The sequence below is a fragment of the Montipora foliosa genome, chromosome 5 (genome assembly GCF_036669935.1).
Source record: "Montipora foliosa isolate CH-2021 chromosome 5, ASM3666993v2, whole genome shotgun sequence".
Lineage (NCBI taxonomy): Eukaryota > Metazoa > Cnidaria > Anthozoa > Scleractinia > Acroporidae > Montipora > Montipora foliosa.
This window is the reverse complement of record NC_090873.1, coordinates 992,131-1,012,226: the sequence shown is the minus strand read 5'-3', so window position 1 is coordinate 1,012,226 and position 20,096 is coordinate 992,131. Positions and strand designations below refer to the sequence as shown.

General features: G+C 36.5%; 1 protein-coding gene and 1 long non-coding RNA gene across 3 annotated transcripts; one reads left to right on the top strand and one right to left on the bottom strand.

Moving 5' to 3' along the window:
• On the top strand, positions 1-14,448 carry LOC138003302 (anosmin-1-like). 2 transcript variants are annotated; one of them, XM_068849303.1, is made up of 11 exons: positions 1-228; positions 2,392-2,430; positions 2,552-2,611; positions 2,746-2,827; positions 3,663-3,704; positions 5,806-5,978; positions 7,970-8,201; positions 8,503-8,754; positions 11,238-11,354; positions 12,632-12,679; positions 13,915-14,182. In XM_068849303.1, the coding sequence occupies exons 1-11, from the start codon at positions 97-99 to the stop codon at positions 14,028-14,030; spliced, it is 1,293 nt and encodes a 430-aa protein (XP_068705404.1). In that variant the 5' UTR covers positions 1-96; the 3' UTR covers positions 14,031-14,182. The 2 variants fall into 2 exon arrangements, with proteins under 2 accessions (XP_068705404.1, XP_068705403.1); XM_068849302.1 differs by having other exon boundaries at positions 2-228; positions 11,235-11,354; positions 13,915-14,448.
• Positions 8,192-18,168, bottom strand: LOC138003304 (uncharacterized). Its single transcript, XR_011123481.1, has 3 exons — positions 18,098-18,168; positions 13,880-13,931; positions 8,192-8,326 (listed from the first exon to the last, which is right to left on the bottom strand). It is a non-coding gene; the product is annotated as an uncharacterized lncRNA (long non-coding RNA).
• Between the last annotated feature and the right edge of the window lie 1,928 nt (positions 18,169-20,096).

Sequence of the window (20,096 nt, the reverse complement as noted above, 5' to 3'; positions counted from 1 at the left end):
AATTGCTGTTCTCCAAGTTTTCTTCTGTTGGTAACAGAGCCGTTTTGACACTTTTAATTTTTTCTCGCGACCTTGGTTTCATTTCTTTCTCGGGCGATGAATCTTTATGCAAAAGTCCTGTCATATTATTTGATAATCGTCTGGTTGGCCTTAATTGGAAAAACGAGCTTTTCAGTTGGTTCCGCAAGCTGGTCTTCAGCAAAATGCCGAAGCCGATGTATTTCTCAGGTGAGCCGTTTCGTCCGATTTTGCGGTACCAGTTGCCAAAACCGTAGACAGGTTATGATCTTTTGCAAAGTGATAGAAAAGTAGCTTCTTGGTCTCGACTTTGTAGCGATTCCAAGTCATCTAAACTTGTTTTATATCTTTTATCTCATTTTCATGATAATAACTTCGCGCCACTAATTTCTGCAGGAGATCAAAGACCCTAATGTACTTACATATTTCCTTGTACATTCCAATTTTAAATTTCTTGCTATTCTCTGAGTAAAATTCGTTTATTCTAGCGTCGAGTTCATTAACTTTTGATCCCCTTGCTTTTAGCAAAATGTACCTGCTATGAAATCTCTCCTGTCAGGAACATTTCGTAACAAGAATCTAGCAGAATATTCAAACAGACCCTTCATTCACATAGTAAGAAGGTTGTTCAAGGTCTTTAAGGTTATTTCATGAAAAGAGGAATCAAGTGAAAGCCAAGAGGAAAGTTTTTTTGCTGTCAGCATGCAACTTAGTGTCGGAGCTTATGCGGATTTAAATTTAATTTGAAAGGTGTTTGTTTGCACTCAGGACATTCTTGTATTCAATTTATTAATATGAAGAAAATGACATATAAGAGATAACAATACAAAACAAAATTCGTCTTTCAAATTCAAATTTCTATGATCTGAACAATTTCCGAACAGTTCTGAAGCAACTGGCGTTTAAATACTTCGAACGAAATGAACTGCATTAAGGAAATGCTTACTATATTAATTAATTAACTCGGTTCGGTTGATTTTCATCCGGTTTGCAGAAGGCAAAAAAATCGTCTTGTATCATTTCTTGCCTTTTTGTAAGGTCGAATGAACGTAAATTTTGTTAGCTAGTTTTGCAAAAGTTTAAGTCAATTTGTAATTTGAAACATGCTTGCTTCTTGATATTGGTTGATATTTCCTAAACCCTCCAGGATCTGAATAGTTTTAAAGACAATCTGAGGAGTGAAAAGCAATGATCTTAAGAAACTTGTCATCGACAATTGATACTTTACTTTTCGGAAAAATGCAGAAAACTCGGTGCGCGGCACGTGTACTTCCCGTTTGACACGGTCAAACCGGAATCACGAATAAGTTGGTTGCTGCATTGAAATATCCCGTAATTTGCCGCTTGCATGAATAGCATATTCAAAATATAGCACTAGATTGCAAAAAGAAGTCTTGTTTTATATTATGGCGTTCCTTACATTTTAAAGTTAAATACATATTTGTTTGCAATATTAACCTTAACATTAAAATTTTGCTCAAAAGTTTGAAAAAGTTATTGTAAAATCCAGTACTTATCACATGCACTTGGGAAAAAAAACTCAAAATGTGAAAATAAAATTTCACAGCTAGATAGCCATGTAAGATAATAGTAATTTATTCTGTTAGTATTGCCTGGCAAGGTTTACATGAAGCAAGATGTCCACCTCAGAGTTTGTTGTGGCTTCTCCAAATTATGAAGACAACGCTTATGCAAAATTGTGGGAATCTCTTCCCCTTGCTGTAGGAATCGGGCCACAGAAGGCATCTTAATTTAACGTCTTTGTTTACGGTAATCTGTACACCTTTTCCCTCTTGCAGCAATACAGTATCATTAATGTTCGTTATTATTATCTACAATAACGATAATATTAATAGAAAGAGTGAAATATCACTGTCTTGTTAGATTCACCTAGCAGCAGCACAAGCCACTTGTATCACTTTTGGGGACATGCTAAGAAAAAAATTACTGAAATTAAAAAAAAGCCTTTCACAGCTTTCTTGCTGTTATTATTTGCTTTAATATGGAGGAAGACTTTTTAAGGCTTCCAGGCAACAAAGAAGAGGCAAACCACAAGACTTTGTTCACCAGTTTTTTGCTGTGATACTTTTGAAAAGGAAATAATACAGTTATTTAAATCTAATTATAATGTTAGTGCATGCCTCTGTTAGTGTTTCAAATGATTCTGGTTGTTATTTTCAGTTATGGAACAAAATGTGACATATTACTCTGCCAACCTCCAGGCAATTTTACCCTTCAGATGGGAAGCCCTTAGGTTAGGAGAGGGGGGTGGGGAGGGTTGATTTTACAGTACCACCCACTAAACTTACTCTTTAATGACAAACCCTTTACAAGCAAAAATAATTAATATGAATTCTTTTCTTTTCTACACAGATTACACTTCAATGCAACAACAACAGCCACTGTTTGGCAGTAAGTTGAAAAATTTAAATTTTTTGGTGAATGTCATGGAATAAGAGGTACATGTAATAAAACATATTCACACAGTTATTAAGTGTCATTCAAAAATAAGTTTTCTAATTATTTTCACCAGTGTTTGCAGCCTTGTGAGGAAAAAAAATTGTCCAAAGTATTGTCATGTTCAAGATTTTGTGTAAGTAGAATCAATTTGAACTACCGGTATATTATTTTGTTCAATAAGGTACATCTTAAATTATTATAAATATTTAGCTTTATTAAAAGGGTTTCCTTAAAAAAAACCCACACTGTCCATGTTTTCTGAATTAGAGTGTCAATTTCATGAAGTCTACTAAGTTGGAAAAAGTTTGCAGAGATTCTTGCAAGTTCCTCAAGCATTTAAATCTAAAAGGTAAGCATGAACCACAAGTCCTTGTCACAAAACCATATTTTACCAAAATTACTTGTAACCTCACAATCTGATTGGCTAATTTGCTGTCGTCTATAAGAGTCTAGACAACACTGCTTGTGTAGCCAATCAGAAACACTAATTTTGGGAAACAAACCATTCAGATTGCTAAAAAGTATTAGAAAAGGCTGGCTCTTTCCTTGTGTTACGATCTTGGTTATCCTCTGAAATAAACATTTTCTTTGACGTTGACCACTGTGATGTCAAATATCATTCTTGATAAGAGTACAGACAACGCTGAACCACATTTGATTTGCTAATTTAAAGTTCCTTTCTTAATGGAATTCCATCAAAAGGCTAGAGAATTTAAGCAGATGTCAGTGCAACTGCAGCACTTGTTATATTAACATAATTATATTTAAAAACCATTGGGGATGGTTAATAAATGAATGAAATACCAGCTTCCCTTTCCGGAGTCCAGTTTCACATTCACACTATAATTCCAAGCTGATTTGTTGGCAATCCAAACGCAGAATTGCTGTACGTTTTTTTGCGGTTGTATACTTCCACACATCAAAATTAACCCATTGACTCCTAAACCAATCCCCATTGACGAGTTAAATAGTCCAATAAATCTACTAATTTTCACTACTAGGGATCAATGGGTTAAAGTTTGAAAAGGAAACCACCTTTAGAAATGATGACACCTTCAATTTTGTGACAATTAATATACCATACATTATGGAAATGAAACAACTTTTTCCAGCCCACAGGGCATTGTTTTTTGCCAACAGATTGTAATTTTTCACATTTTATCTTGATTTTCTTCATCTTGCAGACTTAAATTCATCGTGTCCACTTGAAGTTCCCAGAAATCAATGTGAGTTTGTTCTCTTTCCTGTTTGAAGAATATTATAAGTTCTAAAAAAGCCAACAATTTTGATTTTGTTACAGTGGATTTCACAAAACTTTTGACAGGCAGTTTGTGAAGTTCTATTTGAACTTGCCAAGTTCGCTTCAAACTTGGGAATTTCATTACGTAACTGTCAATCAAATGGCAAACTTTGAAACAAACTTGGGAATTTTGCGCCGAACTTCATGGGAATGTGGTGAAGTAATTTCACCATTGCTCTTGGTTGTTGCTTTGAAATGAGTGCCTTCACTGTGCAAGGAAAGGCAATTCCAAGTTTTGTCCGACACAAAATTAAAAATTAGAATAGAACTACTATCTCAAATAGGACAGGAACTGAGACTTTGCAGAGGGAATGTTGAAGACAACAAAGGAGGAAATAGCACTCGGTCAGACAGCGCGTGCTGAATGACGTGAATATTTATATGGCGTTTTGTAAAACTATCAATCCCAGCATTTACAGCAGTGAAATCCAAAACAAACTGGTAGAGAATAACGTTTCTAATCAGTGTTTGCCCAAAAATGTCCCGTCATGTTCATCGATCATCCGCAGCTTAATGCAAGATCTTGGTTTATATTCTTTCAAGAAATTCAGCGTTATTCCACAGGAATCATTGCTTCTTGTCGTTGAAAATGAAAATAGACTTATCCAGTATTTAGCAGCTTGCGAGGAAAACGCATTTTTGTGTTCAGTGTTCATTCCCACGACGTTTGCCATGAAATTCCCAAGTTCGTTTCAAAGTTTGCCATTTGATTGACAGTTAGGTAATGAAATTCCCAAGTTTGAAGTGAACTTGGCAAGTTCGAAGCGAACTTCGCAAACCACCTGTCAAAAGTTCTGTGAAATCCACTGTAAGGACTTCTTGCAATTCGGAAGGAACCTTATGTGACAGTCCCAGCAAAAGACCTTTATGTTATTTAAATATTTTGTGTTCTAGTCAGGTTGCACTGCAACAAAGATGTAATGAACAAGTTCCACTAAATTGACAATACTGTATTTAGCCCCGGGGGCGGTATAGATATCAAAGCAACTCACATCAAATCATAGGTTCATTTTTGAGGATAGGGGAAAACTGGAGTACCAGGAGAAAATTTCTTAATTATCTTGGGGCAGAGTAGAGAACCAAAAAAGTCAATCCACGTGTGTGGCACCAAGTCTGGGAATCAAACCTTGGCCTCATTGGTGGGAGGAGAGTGCTCTCGCCACTGTGCCATCCCTGTCTTTCGGGTGCTTATTCGCAGGAAAGGAGTTCCATGTTAAATTAGACCCTTGCCTAAGCTGAAAGGAATCTGGCGTATTAAATTCAACTATTGATCATTAATAATTAATGATAGCTGAAGTTAATAGGCCAGATTAGGCAACGATCTAATTTAATATGGAACTCCTTTCCTGCAAATAAGCACCTGAAAGACAGGGATGGCACAGTGGTGACAGCAGTCTCCTCCCACCACTATGGAACTCCTTTCCTGCAAAATTGTCCACAATGATATTGTACAGTAGATCATTGTTGCAATCCAGTCTTGCCAATGAATCATCAGATGTCAAGTCCCACTATTAGAGGGCATTACTAAGCCACGAAATAGCGACACGCAGCACCAAAACATTGTATATGACCCCACCATACATTGGATACTAACCGACAAAGGTTGGATTTGAGATTAAATATTGTTTTAGGGCTAATTAGCGCTAAAACGTTATTGCTCCTATTTCATTGAGATTAAGATTCGGATTCTGATCAAGACTGAGATTAGGAACAATAACGATATTATTTTAACCCATTGACGAGTAAGATCGTCTGGCGTTAGACAGAGTAAAATACTAAGTCTGGCCGGCTTCGGCCGGTTTGGATGTCAATGGGTGAATGGGGACATAGTTTTTCAGTGAGTGATTAATCTCAAATCCAAGCTTTGTCAGCTCGCATTCAATGTGTGGTGGGGTCATACATGGTGTTTTGGTGCTTCGTTTCGCTGTTTCGTTGTTTAGTTACGTCCACTATTAACCCACAGTCACAGCAACTATTTTCACTCTTACTTAGAGGCTCATAACCTACCAATGTGTTTTAATGATAAGGTGTATTGATGAGACCAGAGAGTGTCCAAGTGTCCATTAGAAGACATGCCTACATTGTAAGTTGGAATGGAACTTGGCCTCCAGGAACAGTTTTTATTGTCATGTCAAGACAAACAGAAAAAGCTTCATTGTCAAATTCAACCCCTGCAGATGCCTGGACAGAAATTAAACAGGTGAGAGTGTGCATAAACTGAATTCTTTCAAAAAAGTAATACCAGCCATATTGGAAGAAATTTTCACAAGTTAGCATCACATCTGTTAAGTGGATATGAAGGTGACAGGTCTAAAAGTGTATGAGGGGTCAATTATGGGTTAACAACCTTGGAAGAATGATTAATGGACCATTAATATTGGAATTTGATGATGATGATGATCAATAATTATCATAAGACTGTAATAAGCAGCCTAATTACCTTTTCGTTAATTTGTGAGGGTCAAGGCGGACCATAATAATATGAATAATATGCACATGACAAGGAAAACTGATTTAAAAAAATTATTATACGGCTAGTACTAGTTGCTGATAAAAATTATGAGTGCTTATACACTATTAGATAGGATAAGTGCCAGGTCATTATTTTACCATAATGCCAACAGGCTGATAACAAATCATGCAAATTAAAAACAAAACTGAAGGGAATCCAGTAAATGCTAAATAATTTGGCATTTCTCTGCATTTATTGGTGTTTGTCTGGCTGTTTCTTCTTGAGGACGTCAATCTTGAAAATGTACCTTAACAAATTGTAACCATTTGCCTTAAATGTAACCATCTATTTTGACAGAATATGTGTTAGTTCACACAAAATGTTCAGAAATAAATCCTTGGCTTTGCTATATCGACTTCGTCATTGCTCAGTTGATACTGCCATGCCTCAGTTTCAGAATTTCTCATAAAGACCTCGTTCTCAGTTAATAAGTAGAACTTTATTAACAAATGTTACCTATAAGTTGTAAGGTTATTTAAGCTGTGAGTGAAAGCTACATGTGTGGGTTTGTTTAGTTCTTTGGTTACAAGGTGTAATAATTTATTTATAATATTATTGAAAGATAACTATTGCCATTTTATGCTGAAGAAGGTCATAGTATTTTGACCGAAACGTTCTTTTTACATAAGTTTTTTAGTCAGTGACAACAAGTTTTTTAATTTTTCTTTATCATGCCTGACTACAACTACAGTATTTTTAAACTATTGCAGTGCTTGAAATTAGCGGTCGTCCCGTTGTCCCAAATGACCAGAAAGTTTACTGGGTGACTAGTTTTTGGTGAAATGAAAAGGTTGGCTGCCGGAAGAAAAAACAACAGACAACCTGGCCAAAAGTAGAAAGTGTTTTACATAATCAGCACCCAACTCACTCGACGGTCTTTTGTTGTCAATGTCTGATAGTACTGCAGTGCTGGAAATCTTCCTTTTGGTCGGACTTTTGACAAATTGGACCTGGCATAATTTATTGACTGACAACACCTTGAAGAAGAGAACTCAAGATGTGCTGGTGAGATGTTCGGTCATCGTGTCCGATCATAATGTGAAATTGGCCGGACATTTTCAAAATTTGCTCGGACAATGTCTGATGGCCGACTGTTATTTCCAGCATTGGTACTGTGAAGTTAACAATCAATTTGCTGCAGTTGAGCATTTTCCCATGGTTTTGAATAATTATCTGTAGCTCATACAGAAAATTGTCAGACAAGGAAAATTCACATGTAGCTGGCGACTGAGGTCGAAGACTCCATTTTGAATATGCTAAAACTTAAAGCCAGAGTTCCACAAGAAAACCACAGGTGCACACTTAGAACTATGAGATACTCAAGCTCTAACACCATGGTATTGCATCTCAACACAACATGCATTTAATAGTAGGGGGTTTCCCAAAGGACATAAACCAAGCATTTATCAGGGCAACCAAATTTACGGGTTTAGTTGCCTGGCTTTTGAAACAGGGACAACCTGGAATTTTTTATTTTATTTCAAGCAGTGCTATTGGAATTTTCATTGTGCATTGAGATAAAATTACATGTGCATCTAAATGTACACATGAATTTGCCTTTCACATATCAGTTCCTATGCATTCCTATACAAAAAATAAAAATAATAAAGTGAGATTATCAAACAGAAATATATTAGTAAGTTTGATGTCATCAGTAAGGTTGTTTTTTTTTTACACAGACCACTTCCCACTCTGTCCAAGTTGATGTTCAGCCATCAGCAAAGCAACAATTCAAAGTGGCAGCTGTCAATCAGTATAGCAACAGCTCCTTCAGTATTCCAAGCAAATCTGTTTTCATAAAACCTCAAAATCCAGGACCACCAAGGGATTTGAGGGTTAGCAACATGAGAAGAGTTAAAAATCATGTTTATGTCGATGTCTCATGGAGGAAGCCGGCAGAAGGCAAACTGAGTAAGCATCAGCAAATAACATTTACTCTACATCCCAAATGTGCAGAATAGACATAGAAGCTGTCAGTGATTCAGGCTCTTGTTGTCAGTGGATCAGACTGAAGCTGCAACAAACTCTCTTGTGCCCTGTGATAAATAATTAGCCATTGCAGCAAATATACATTATTTATTATTATTTTTTGTATAAGTACATAGTGTATCCTAGAGAAGTGTAACCTGTTTAGTTTATGTAAAAAGTTGTATAATTATTTGATTTATTGGTTTAATATAATTTTATTATCTCTGACATTTTCATGTAACAGGGCTTCCTGTTGATGTATATAAGTTATCATGGAGTCTCAGATATGACAGTCATCACAACAAATTCAGAAACATTGTGGTAACAGACAAGCGCATCATGGGGAATATACACATGTACACTATAAAGGAGCTTTTACCGAATACAACATATGTTATCGAGATCAGAGCCATTGGAAAATATGGTAGAAGAGGCAGAAAAAAATTAAGAAGTCCATGGGTGGATATCAAAATTCGAACACTAGCTTTACAAGAAGGTAAGGAAACGACACTTTGTCACAGTGACTGCAAATTAAATTGACTCAAGACTACAGTTTGCTTCCTCTGTGTATGTTCTCTTGTGGTGGTTCATGGCCACCTTGGGGCAGGGATGTTGCTTTGCCCGATTTGGGTATAGTATACATCATTGCAACAATAATTTGCCCACTCTGGATGTTCCATGAGCACTAACAACTTTTGTAAACCTACAACTCCTCTCCCAGTGGCAGATGGTTGCCTTGAACACTATCAGCCATCATCCTCAGGTTTAGTGTGCTACCAAGAAAGCCATGCATTCTTCCCACAATAATATTCAAAGCTATGTGGTGAGGTAATGTTGGTATGGAGTTAGCCTATAATAAGGTTGTGTCACTGAATACAATGCACTTCACGTCTTACTGACTTTGGCATCAGCCTTTCACGCAAATTTATCAAAACAATCGGCTACCAAACAAAGTCTTTCAGCAAGTGAAAAGGAAACAAGTGGCAAAATCTTTAAAACTTTATTGGTAAACTAAACATTGATTGTAAACAAGTACTTTACAAAATAGTAATGTTGTTAAATACTTGTACACTCAATACTTTGAAATAATCCATCAAGTTTTAATAGGACCATCAAAGCAGGAGTGGGGAATTATGGCATTCCTTGGAAGAATTGCACTCATTTTAAATGAATGCATCACCATTCTTGTTGCATTCATGTTTGCTCAAGCTCCATTATCGTATAATAATTATTGAAACACGCCCATTAGCTTAATTTACACAAAACTCCAAGTAATCATATTTCTTTTACCAAGAGAAACTTCACTTAACGCTTATAATGTTGTTATCAGATCAATTTTCTAATTGGTTCTAATCAAAACCTTTCAAACTACATGTAGTGCAATTTTGATTTTTCCTTGTTTCAGATTATGACAATGAATATTTGACAGAAATCTCAAAATTGAACTGGTTTGAAAAATTTTAACCCTCCAACACTTACAGTAAGAGCAAGACTTAAAGATTTGACTCTCACTGCTAATGCCAGATGATTTTACTTGCCAATTACCAGTACATGTGAATGGGTTAAACCAAGAAAAATATGAGCCATGACGTGTAATTATATCAACATCAACAATAATAATTATAAGTAAAGCTATGATCCTCGCAGGTATGAATGCAAATGTTTGCCAGGATTTAACCTCATTTTCCACCATATTGAAGAGCTCCTGTCTGAGGAAGTCTGGACCGTACAGCACACGAAAAAAATCACTTTTGGTAACTGAATGTGCGATATTGGATTTCAAAGATGACCTTTTTTGTTTTGGATTTATGCGGATTTCAAGTGGCGATGATGAGCCTACACAAATAGAAAATGACTTTGAAGAAAGCCAAATTTAAGGAAATGCTAGATAGTGGACAATCTAGACTGGCTCATGAGGATTCATATCTAAGCACCCTGTGAACATCGCTAACTTTGATCCTCGTCCTGGACTGCAAATGTGGTGGGCTGGTGGTTCAACGTCAAGATGGCCCAATTTCAATAAATAATTATTTTAATCATTGAAATTAGGGCATCTCAATAACGTCAAATAACGCACTGACGGTACCAAGAAACATTTTAATGACTTCTGCAGTAGGCAACTTTAATACTGCAACCCATTTTGGAAAGTGAAATTTTGAGGTGGAAAATAAATTTTGAAACCTAATCTCCAAAGTGAAAAGTGGTGTCAAACATTAGTGTCAAGCCCTGATGGCAGTATATAGAGATGGCAGATGGGGCCATAGAAAATAGAACACTAACACAGGACTAAAATTGCAACCAATACAGTCACATTTGTGACTAAATTTTTTCCCTTTGTGACTAAAATATCTGGAGAAGTCGCAAATTAGCGACTTGTTTCACCTTTGCACTTTTGAAACAAAAGGGTTAGAAGTTGCCACTACTTTTGCTAAAATAAATAAAGAAATGACAAAATGATTTTGTTTCTTGCTGTGAATTTTCTTTCAATCTGAAGGTAGTGTAATTGTAGTGTAATTTATCTGCAATATTACATGCACAACTCCATTCCTTCGATCATTCGCCATTTTGAGCGGTTTCTTTACACAGAAGCATTGCAGGCTCACATTCTGTTTTGCTAAACCGCTGACAACACAGTGCAGCATGACAATTTTGCAACTAGGATTAATTTTATGAAATTGTGACTAACTTTTCGTATCTTGTTGAAAAAATTGCAACTAGATTTTTTTGTTAATTTTGAGCCCTGTAATATATAATGTATAGGTCTACATTCAATAAATAAGCACTAAATTAGTTGCTCAAAGATGATGCATTGTGAAAAACTTATTATTATTAGCGTTTGGATCAAGCCTCCACAACCCTGTGATTGCTTAACCCTCAGCATAAGCCACACCCATGGGAATTACTTCTAGTAACAACCAAATATTGAAGAGGATCAATATCAATTGTCATTAAAAATTATCTTTCTTTTTCTGCTAGAAGTTGTTGTGGAGAAAAAGCGCAAAGAACCAATTAAGAAGGTTACAGGGAAAGTCAAAGGAAATACACTTTGGAAAAAGACAAAAGAAAGTCAACTGGCCACAACAGCAATAACAAAAGGTAATTAAGTCTAATCTAAAATACTCAAGATGACATTATTTTGTTATGCTTTCTCTTTGGAAGTAAAAGCTAATTAGGTTTATCTGGCTTATCATTATGGTGTTATGCTCTCTCTTTTTTAGTAATAATTACTTATTTTTATAATTTGTAGAAAAAGGTATTTTTTCAGTTGAAAAAGGACTAAACTTTTGAAAAGTTGTTGGTAATAAACAGCAGTGCTACACCCACAATTGCGGTGAAAACTGTTGGGACAATTCCCGTTTTTTCCCCCTCCTCCATCCCCCCTCCCCCATCCCGGCACTGCAATAGGGAACTTAAGCACACGCATATTTGAGACACGGACGGCAACTGGAAGTGAGCTGTTTTCCCTTTTGACTTGTCTTCACACAACTACATTTATATCGCCAAGTATCTTTTCTCTTTTAGAGATGATTAGTATAAAACTCTTGGGGACACCACTGTCCTGGGACGCAAAATGTTCCTTACCGGTTGCCGTCCGCGTCTCAAAAACATGCGTACTTAAGCTCCCTAATGTTGATTTTTTCACGGTCTCTGAATTTCTGCTTTTTGCCCAAAATTTGACAAGTGTCCCAAAGTCTTTTGACCCGGATTGTAGCTTTGTAATAGTGATGTAATGTCATGCAATACCGGTTATATAAACTTTCTCATCTTCTCTGATAACAGGGAAATTTCTAAATTCTTGTCTCATCACATTTGCTCATAAACTACACACTACACAAGTGCATTTCACATTTGCACCGAGTATGGAAAGGTACATGGTAGTTTTTGGTTGTAATGGTTCTAAAGTCGCCATCAGCATGCAGTTGGCCATCAATGGACTCCCTTCGAGGGCCTTTTACATGAAAACACTATTGTATTTTTATGGTTTTTATTTTATTTTATTTTATTTTTCCCTCCATTCATCATATTACGGTATATCATGATTGTATAAGAAAGAAGAGAGACAGGAATGAAGAAGGGCACAATATAGTGAAGACAAGTTAAGGCCCTTGAAATACCTTCGATTAATGTATCATTTTTTTGAGCACTGTGAGAATGAAAGATGACACAGACATCTTTATAACCACTCGTGGAATTGGACTTAAAGAATTGGTAGTCCAACAAAATTAATGCGAGAGAGGAAGGTGGATGATTTTAGGTTGAAGCAAAGCTGCCTTCAGTGGTGTTTATGAAAAAACTGCACTACAGTGTAAGTCAAGATTGTATCAGATTCTGTAAAATGACAATTTAACTAAAATGTGAACTTCAATTCTTAGAAACAAGATCAACAGTTTCACGCAACATCAGTGATTTAGCTCAAGAAGGTTTGTAGTATTTTACAGCATTAACTAATTAACAACAAAAACAAATATTTTTTGTTTAAAATATGATGCCATCTTGGCTCCATTGTTGTTGTCCTCCTGACAAAGGTGACATCAGTCTCAAAACAAGTCAACATGAGCACAAAGATACAATATCATGTAAACAGAATGCCATGTTATATTACATTTTCAAAGCAGGCCAAACTTGTTTATTAAAAATGCAACACATTTAAGAACAGTGCAACTGAGTTGTTGGCTGAGACAGCAATCTACAGTACTGCCCAAAACTATTTCAGTCTGCATTGTGACGTGGAAAACTTTGTCCATTATGTTCGCCATGAATTACCAACATAGGATGAAAATCGCAATTGAGTCAAAGTCAAAACTAAGCAACCAAGTGCCATGGTCTAATTGTCTATGGCAGTGTGCCCAAACAAGAGAGTGAAGAAGTTTTGTTTGTCCAGAGCATTGTTCATTAATTTTTTATAAGATCACCCTCTAATAGCACAGGGTAGTAAGGTGTTGAGTAGTGGTTCTTCAGTCTCCCCATGTACATGCAGTCATTCATGAAAACACCAGCAGTAAAAAACATAACAATTGATCCTGCCCATTTTTCATGGAAAATACAACTACTTGTGGTAAAAAATGGGACACCAATTAAGATGAAAGTTGTCTATTCTTGAAGTTCCAAGAAACAAAAAGTGGTTTGAAATACATTGTGCATGCAGGTAATAATTCCTGTAATAAAAATTTTGAAACTTTGAAAAATACATTGAATGAAATTTCACTCATCCGAAGAATGACTTTTGGAGTAATGCAACTCATCTGTATGAGTCTTTATTTGACCTGGACGACGGCACAAGTACGAATATAAAGCCCTTGAAAATTAAAGTCAAAAGTGTATGACTCACTGTCTGTGGGTTTTCCAATGTCCAGAGTAGAAACCTGTACCATCTGCATGTCAAAGCTAGTCTCTCTAACAACATGCATTTTCCAAGGTTAAGACCAGTTTAACCTTCAGATAAAAACAACTTTAACCTTAATTGGCAAACACAGTTAAACAAGGCGAAAAAAGGATCAATCTGCAAAGACAATTTCATATGTGACTCAAATACCTCTTTTGAATTGGGGGACAACTGCATCTACACATATGCATTTCCAGTATTATCACTACTTTAAAAATATAGTATGTGTAAAACTTGCCTTTCTTGACATCATTCTTGTGATTTTCATTTTAGATTCTTCTGTTTCAAAGCTGGAAGACAGTAAAAGTCATGCAAAGAATATCAGGGTCTCAACAGTATTAATAAATGTTTGTACTTGTGTATTTTTGTGTTTTGCAGTACTTTTTTAACTTTTAAATTACATATGCAGCAAGAATAGATCATACTCAATAATACCAGTAATCATTATTCATTGCATGACAAGATGTTTTCAGTGAAACAATCCATTTGAATTTCCATTGGTTTCAGTGCAGTGACCATTCTCAGAATCATTTTATATGGTCAAACGATGAATTGAGAATTAAAAATTTAATCTTTTACAAAAAAGTCTATCCAACAGGGATCATGGTCTCTAAGAAAATTCCAAGTTGCAGTACCATCTTTAAGGTACTCAGTCTTGTTGTTGATTATAGAGATGATCTTAAGTAGATATTATGTGGAATTCAAACTGATTGCTGCGTGTTATTTAATGTGTAATATATGGATCTTGAGCATTTGATATAGATTTCAACTTTTAGCAATGCTTCAAGAATAAACCACTTAAACTTGAAAAAAAGGAATGAAATGAAAATAATATTTTACATCTTATTCTTGACCATTATTTTTGAGGTTTAAAACCAAATGGGATTTTTAGGACTGTAGTAAAGGAATATGTTATGATAATTATTTGCAACTATTTTGACGACATAAAAAAAATTACTGTTCTCTTACATTGCCACTGGCTATAATTTTGGTATTGGCCTTCTCCCAAATATTCATCATAATATAGAGGTGAGAGCAGATTCTGAAATTAGGTTGTTTGCTTACTGGACTTTCCAGTTAAATATTCTGCCATGATCCTGGGCTACAGAAAAAGAAGACCTAACAGAATTTTGGTCATACAGCTGTATGCATTGTTTTATAGCTTTTAGATATAATGAGCACTTGATATTAGGAACAAAGTTTCAAAGGATTTTATTTATAACCCAGATGAACTCAAGAACTGAAGGAATATTTGCATAGTATCTTCCAGCCATGAAAATTGAAGCAGTATTTGTTTATTTAAATAGTTACTTGAGGTACGAAATTTGTGACCATCCAGCATCGAGCTTTGTCGTCACAAGAAAACTTAACAAGCCAACTTTAACGTGAAACAGATCCATGTACAGTGTACCTCTATTACCGGTACCAACTGAGTTACAATGAGGTCAGTGTACTGTAAGTTACAAACCGAATTTTTTCTGTTAATTTATGGCCCAAGCACAAAACGTGAAGACCACGTAATTAAATGAACAGGAAAAAACGATGTTCCTTAACTTACAGTACAGACTTAAGATATTTATTTATTATTATATCTAAAGAAAGAAAACTTGTTAAAGTCAAGCGGAAGTGTTCAACTGTACAGGTGCATGTGTAAAAATCTGAAAAATGACTAATACTTAATGGCTTTTTGAAATAGCTGCTTGCAAGATTCAAACAGTTTCACAAAGTTCTTTCAAATAAACAATATGAAAAACTTGCAAGAAAATGTTGCATCAAAATTCGAATTTAGTAGGCTGTATGTAGTGGGCTGTAATGTAGAATACAGCCTGCTAAATCAGCCAGTCATAGTGCACATACTATTTCAGAGATACAACACAATTTGTTATTTCCTGTTGTGGATGTGAAAGTAATGATAATTTGTCTAAATTTAAGGAGACATTTTCTTATGTGGAATACAAGTATCTATGCTGAAAAGCCAGCATCTCTTATGAGGCAAAAACCGCCAATTATCGTTGGCTGAAAAAATTTGTGCAGATGACTTGTCTCCAAGTATGCAGTGTTCAAAATCATGTACCATGCAAACCTGCAATAATAATTATTACAAATTCTTATTTCTCTGTATCAGTATAAATGCAGCTCTATTGTGTTTGGGATTAATGCAGTGGTTCATTGGTGTATATTTCCTTATGTCCTTTAGGGCCTAAGCCAATCTAGAGGGCCATTTGACGGCCTATGACAAGTTGAGGCTTAAGGGTTTTGAAATAATTTGTGTTTTTGACAGGAAAGTGTTTCACAGGTCAAAGGGTTAAGGTCAGATCCAAGGTCACACCTCAGGTCATTGTTTTACCATTATGTTGAAACAACTTTTAATGATCCTTCAGGCCCAGGTACAGTGTTCAAGTGAAATCTAACTTCCAACACAGTTTTCAACAATCATTTTGGCTCCAGAAATTTCTGTAACTGCAGTGAGTTGGTCAAAGTAAATAACTGCTTTTCAACTTTGGTCCTGTCTTCTCGTTACTGTTGATGAGAACTGGCCAAAATTAAATAAACATGGTTTTCATAAATGGTTTGAACCCAGGAGTCATATGGTAATTAAATTTAAGGGGCAGTGTCATGCTATTTTAGTCAAACTTCAAGGCACTGAAAGAAGTCTTTGCATTAATGAAGACCAAAAAATAATGCTCTAGTTTTGTTACCAATAACCACTGAAGTGCACTGAAGCTATTCTGTGTTTTTTTGTGGCCAAGGATGGACACGATATCCCAAAAGTCACAAAAATTAAATACTATCAGCTGTTTGTGCCATAAATACACTTCATATAGATCTTCTTAGTGGGTTGTCGGGGATGTTGTATGTGTGAGCTAAAACAAATTTACTAATTAAGATTTTTACCCAGTTTTGACCTAAAACAGCAAATTTAGCGTGACAGTGCCCCAGTGTCTGGGTGAATGTACTCCTGAGAAAGGCTGTTTACGATGACATTGACAGTAGGCCAACTGACGTGCTATCTTAGGGTCAATCCGCACTGAGGACAAAACTGTTTGTTTAAGCCAAAAAATCTGTCAACACGTAACTTTTATCAGTGCGGATGGTTTGTCCAGCAAGGTTTTAGGACAAAATGTTTTGACTCAGACAAATTTATCAAAGGAGCAGCTGTTCTGCCTCAAACCCTTACAAAATTTTTGTCTGTGTTAACTTTCTTTTGTTTTCATGACAGGCGTCATTGGCAAGTTCTGGTTTCAATTTGTATTGCCATCAGACCTCACAAACAACCACTAGAAATCCAGAAATCTGACTCCCCTGTAGGATAAGGGTTGACAGGCTTACCGTAATGTAAATTGGCCCAGGACAAAAAGAGAGTTTGTCTTCAGTGTGGATTGACCCTTAGATAACCTATCACATCAACAACCAGAATGGTTACACCATCTACTGATGTTACATCACTTTTGCTCAGGTTGTCGAAGCATCAGTCACTGTCATCCTAAACAGTCGTTCTCAGGACTAAACATCCAGGGCCCGGTTGTTCGAAAGCCGATTAACTTAATCCAGGATTACCGTAAACTTTTGTTTCATGTTTTCAACTTTTTGGTTAAAGTTTCTTTTGCTTATTTTTGTTTTTCAAGATCAACATCTACTAATGTAAATTTTATCCGAATATCAACGTCGAACAGCATTTGAGAGTAGAGAAATAAACTTCTTGGTTAATTTTTAATCTGGAATTAGGGTTAATCGGCTTTTGAACAACCGGACCCAGATGATCGCACTTCTCTTAATTAGAATAAGGTTAAGCACTAGCTGATTTCTTTTATATTATCAAACTTATAGAACTTTGGTCAAAACTGAGAGTTGAAAAAGAACTTTTTTCACTTTGTTGAACCAATGACCTGTTCTTTATATGACCTGTGACCTCCTGTTGGGGGGAGCTAAAGTGGATATTAAGTTGGATAGCGTACATGGTTCTTTCAGTGGCATGTGTAAAGTAAGGCCATGCAAATTGTCTTAGCAAGTTGTGTAAAATTTAACCAAGGATGGTATTTTATGAGCTTAAACACAAAGTTTAAATTTAGCTGTAAATTAGGTGATGGAATTTTTGTGTTGCCTCTACTTTTCAAATAATTACACCACAAATAATTCGTTGTTACATTAGACAATTTATAGTTTATATTTGCTTCACAAGTCGTGTTAAGAAATAAATATGTATTTTTTGAAGCTATTGTCTGACAGTTATGTGCAATCTACGTACATATTTTCCTGCTAGCAGAGGTCTCTTTTCTTTTTGCTTTCGCTGGGCTGACGAAAGCAAAAAGAAAGAAAAGCAGGGAACGTACATACATACAGAAGTTCATTATTGTTTTCTTTGCTTTGAATTCATGAGCACTGGGTAATCATGAGATGAACGCCTCTTAGGATGATGTGTTGATTGATTGTTCTGTCTTAAAATTGTATGGCTTACCTTCCTCTAGATCTTTAAGGTGACTTTCCAAATTTGTACATGTGATACTCGAGGTCACACGACGCCTCCCTGCACACAATCATCAATGAATTGCTGAACGTTATATGCAGACCTGTTTCCAGTCTTTTCGCGGTTAGGAATCGCAAAGAATAAGTTCTGTGACATTCTTATGTCTCTTACAGCCGTCGTACGTGAAGAAACCTTCTTTCGCATATTGTGATTTTCTGGCTGCTGCTGACATAATCACGTCCTCAGTGTGTCCCTAAGTCTTGTTGTCTTACAGTGCAACCGGTGGCTCAGTTGCGGTTGAGCATCGGGCTGCCATGCGGGAGGTCGTGAGTTCAACTCCGGCCGGACCAACGCTCAGGGTCTTAAAATAACTGAGGAGGCCCGATTTCACAAATATCTTTCATGTTCATTGGTTCCCTGTGGGACGTTAAAGAACCCACACACTATTCGAGAAGAGTAGGCGATGAAATTCCAGGTGTAGTGGCTGTCCTCTGTGAGTGTATGGGTGGGTGAATAGCTGAATAGCTGCCAAAACTTCGACCTGCTCAAATAAATGACAAACAAACAAACAACCAAACAACGCGCCTTACCGTGGCCACCAACAAACTCAAATACACACATCCTGATTGGCGGACAATTTGTAAAAAAAAAACGTTGGCACGTGAAGTGCTAGTTTACTACCCATATAGACCGTGTGAGCGTTAGCCCTACTAATTAAAATGGGCCCACACAAGGACACATGCCTGGCAATGGCGGCGACCGGTCAGACTTCACAGAGCTCCGTAATTTTGAGTGCTTCACAGCCTGGGTCTACTGAAATTTTACGCTGTAAGGCCTTAGGATTCGACAGAAATCGTAATCTATATACTTGGGATGGAACCGTCGATGAATTGAAGGAATTTTGCGCTGACAAGCTAGAATTGCTTGAACCTAAGCTGTCCAGTAGCGAGAGATGTACTTCGTTGAAGACCAAGGGAGTAACATTCACTCTATATCCGTCAACAAAAACGCTGCAAGTTCAAAGAACGGATCAAAAGGAGGTGAAGAGAAAAATGCAGGCTTTTCTCCCTGCTGACAAAGGCAATCAAAGCGAAAGTAGTGATCCACCTCGCGACGTTGAAGATGCCACTGGTGGCATCCAAGGCGCCGACAACGATGAATCAACTACCGGAAACATGGAAGGTGTAGTTCGGGAAGCCTTAGACCTGGATGTACCGCCTCTCCTGGATTACAGCATCATAGCTGCAAAGGGTGTAATGCTCTTAAATTGGAACTTCAAAATGTCAAATTGGAAGTTGAAGAATTAAAGCGGCAGATAGCTTATTCAAATGAACCCACTACTGCAACTGGGCAGCCAGCTGGGGTTCTTAGGGTTTCTGAGGTGCTCAATCCTTAAATAGGGAAATAGACCATATCTTTTTCGTTTTGCGCGTTGGATTGAAATGATGCGTCTGTTTGATGCTGTTTGTGTGTTATTTCTGATAAAACTAAGATGGCCAAAGAAATAAGTATTTACGATAGGGTATCCTTTTTGGTATTTCTGGTATTGTGATCCTTAGATACTTCTTAGATAAGGTCACTAAATTGCAGTATCCATCCAACGTGCAAACGAAAAAGATATGGTCTATTAAAACTGTACTACACGCCTGAATACACGTTTTCAAGTTTAACAAAGCCATTTTAAAGGGACGTTTGTAGCTTGTATTGCCGTAAGTGCAAGGCCTTTTGGACTTTAAAAAGGGTACTAAATCTCGATTTTCTACCCTTAAATAGGGTCGGGGTTTGAGAAACTTGGCGGGACACACCTATCCTTAATTGTCGGGACTACCCTAGCATTACTGTTTAACATTGCAGAAAACGCCTGTTTCTTAAAAGCAGAACATACTTTAGCTCACTTGGTGCACCAAAACATTCCCATTTGATCATTTTGTTCGTCCACGAGCAATTCTACATTACATCGTTGTTAGCTGTGTCCAGAGATTGCGATACA

Excerpts from the sequence above, each read along its gene's own strand:
- LOC138003302 (XM_068849302.1), top strand. The coding sequence starts at position 97 with ATGAATCTTTATGCAAAAGTCCTGTCATATTATTTGATAATCGTCTGG. Across the intron at positions 5,979-7,969 it reads CCTGGACAGAAATTAAACAG|ACCACTTCCCACTCTGTCCA; the intron begins GTGAGAGTGTGC and ends TTTTTTACACAG. Across the intron at positions 8,202-8,502 it reads GCCGGCAGAAGGCAAACTGA|GGCTTCCTGTTGATGTATAT; the intron begins GTAAGCATCAGC and ends TTCATGTAACAG.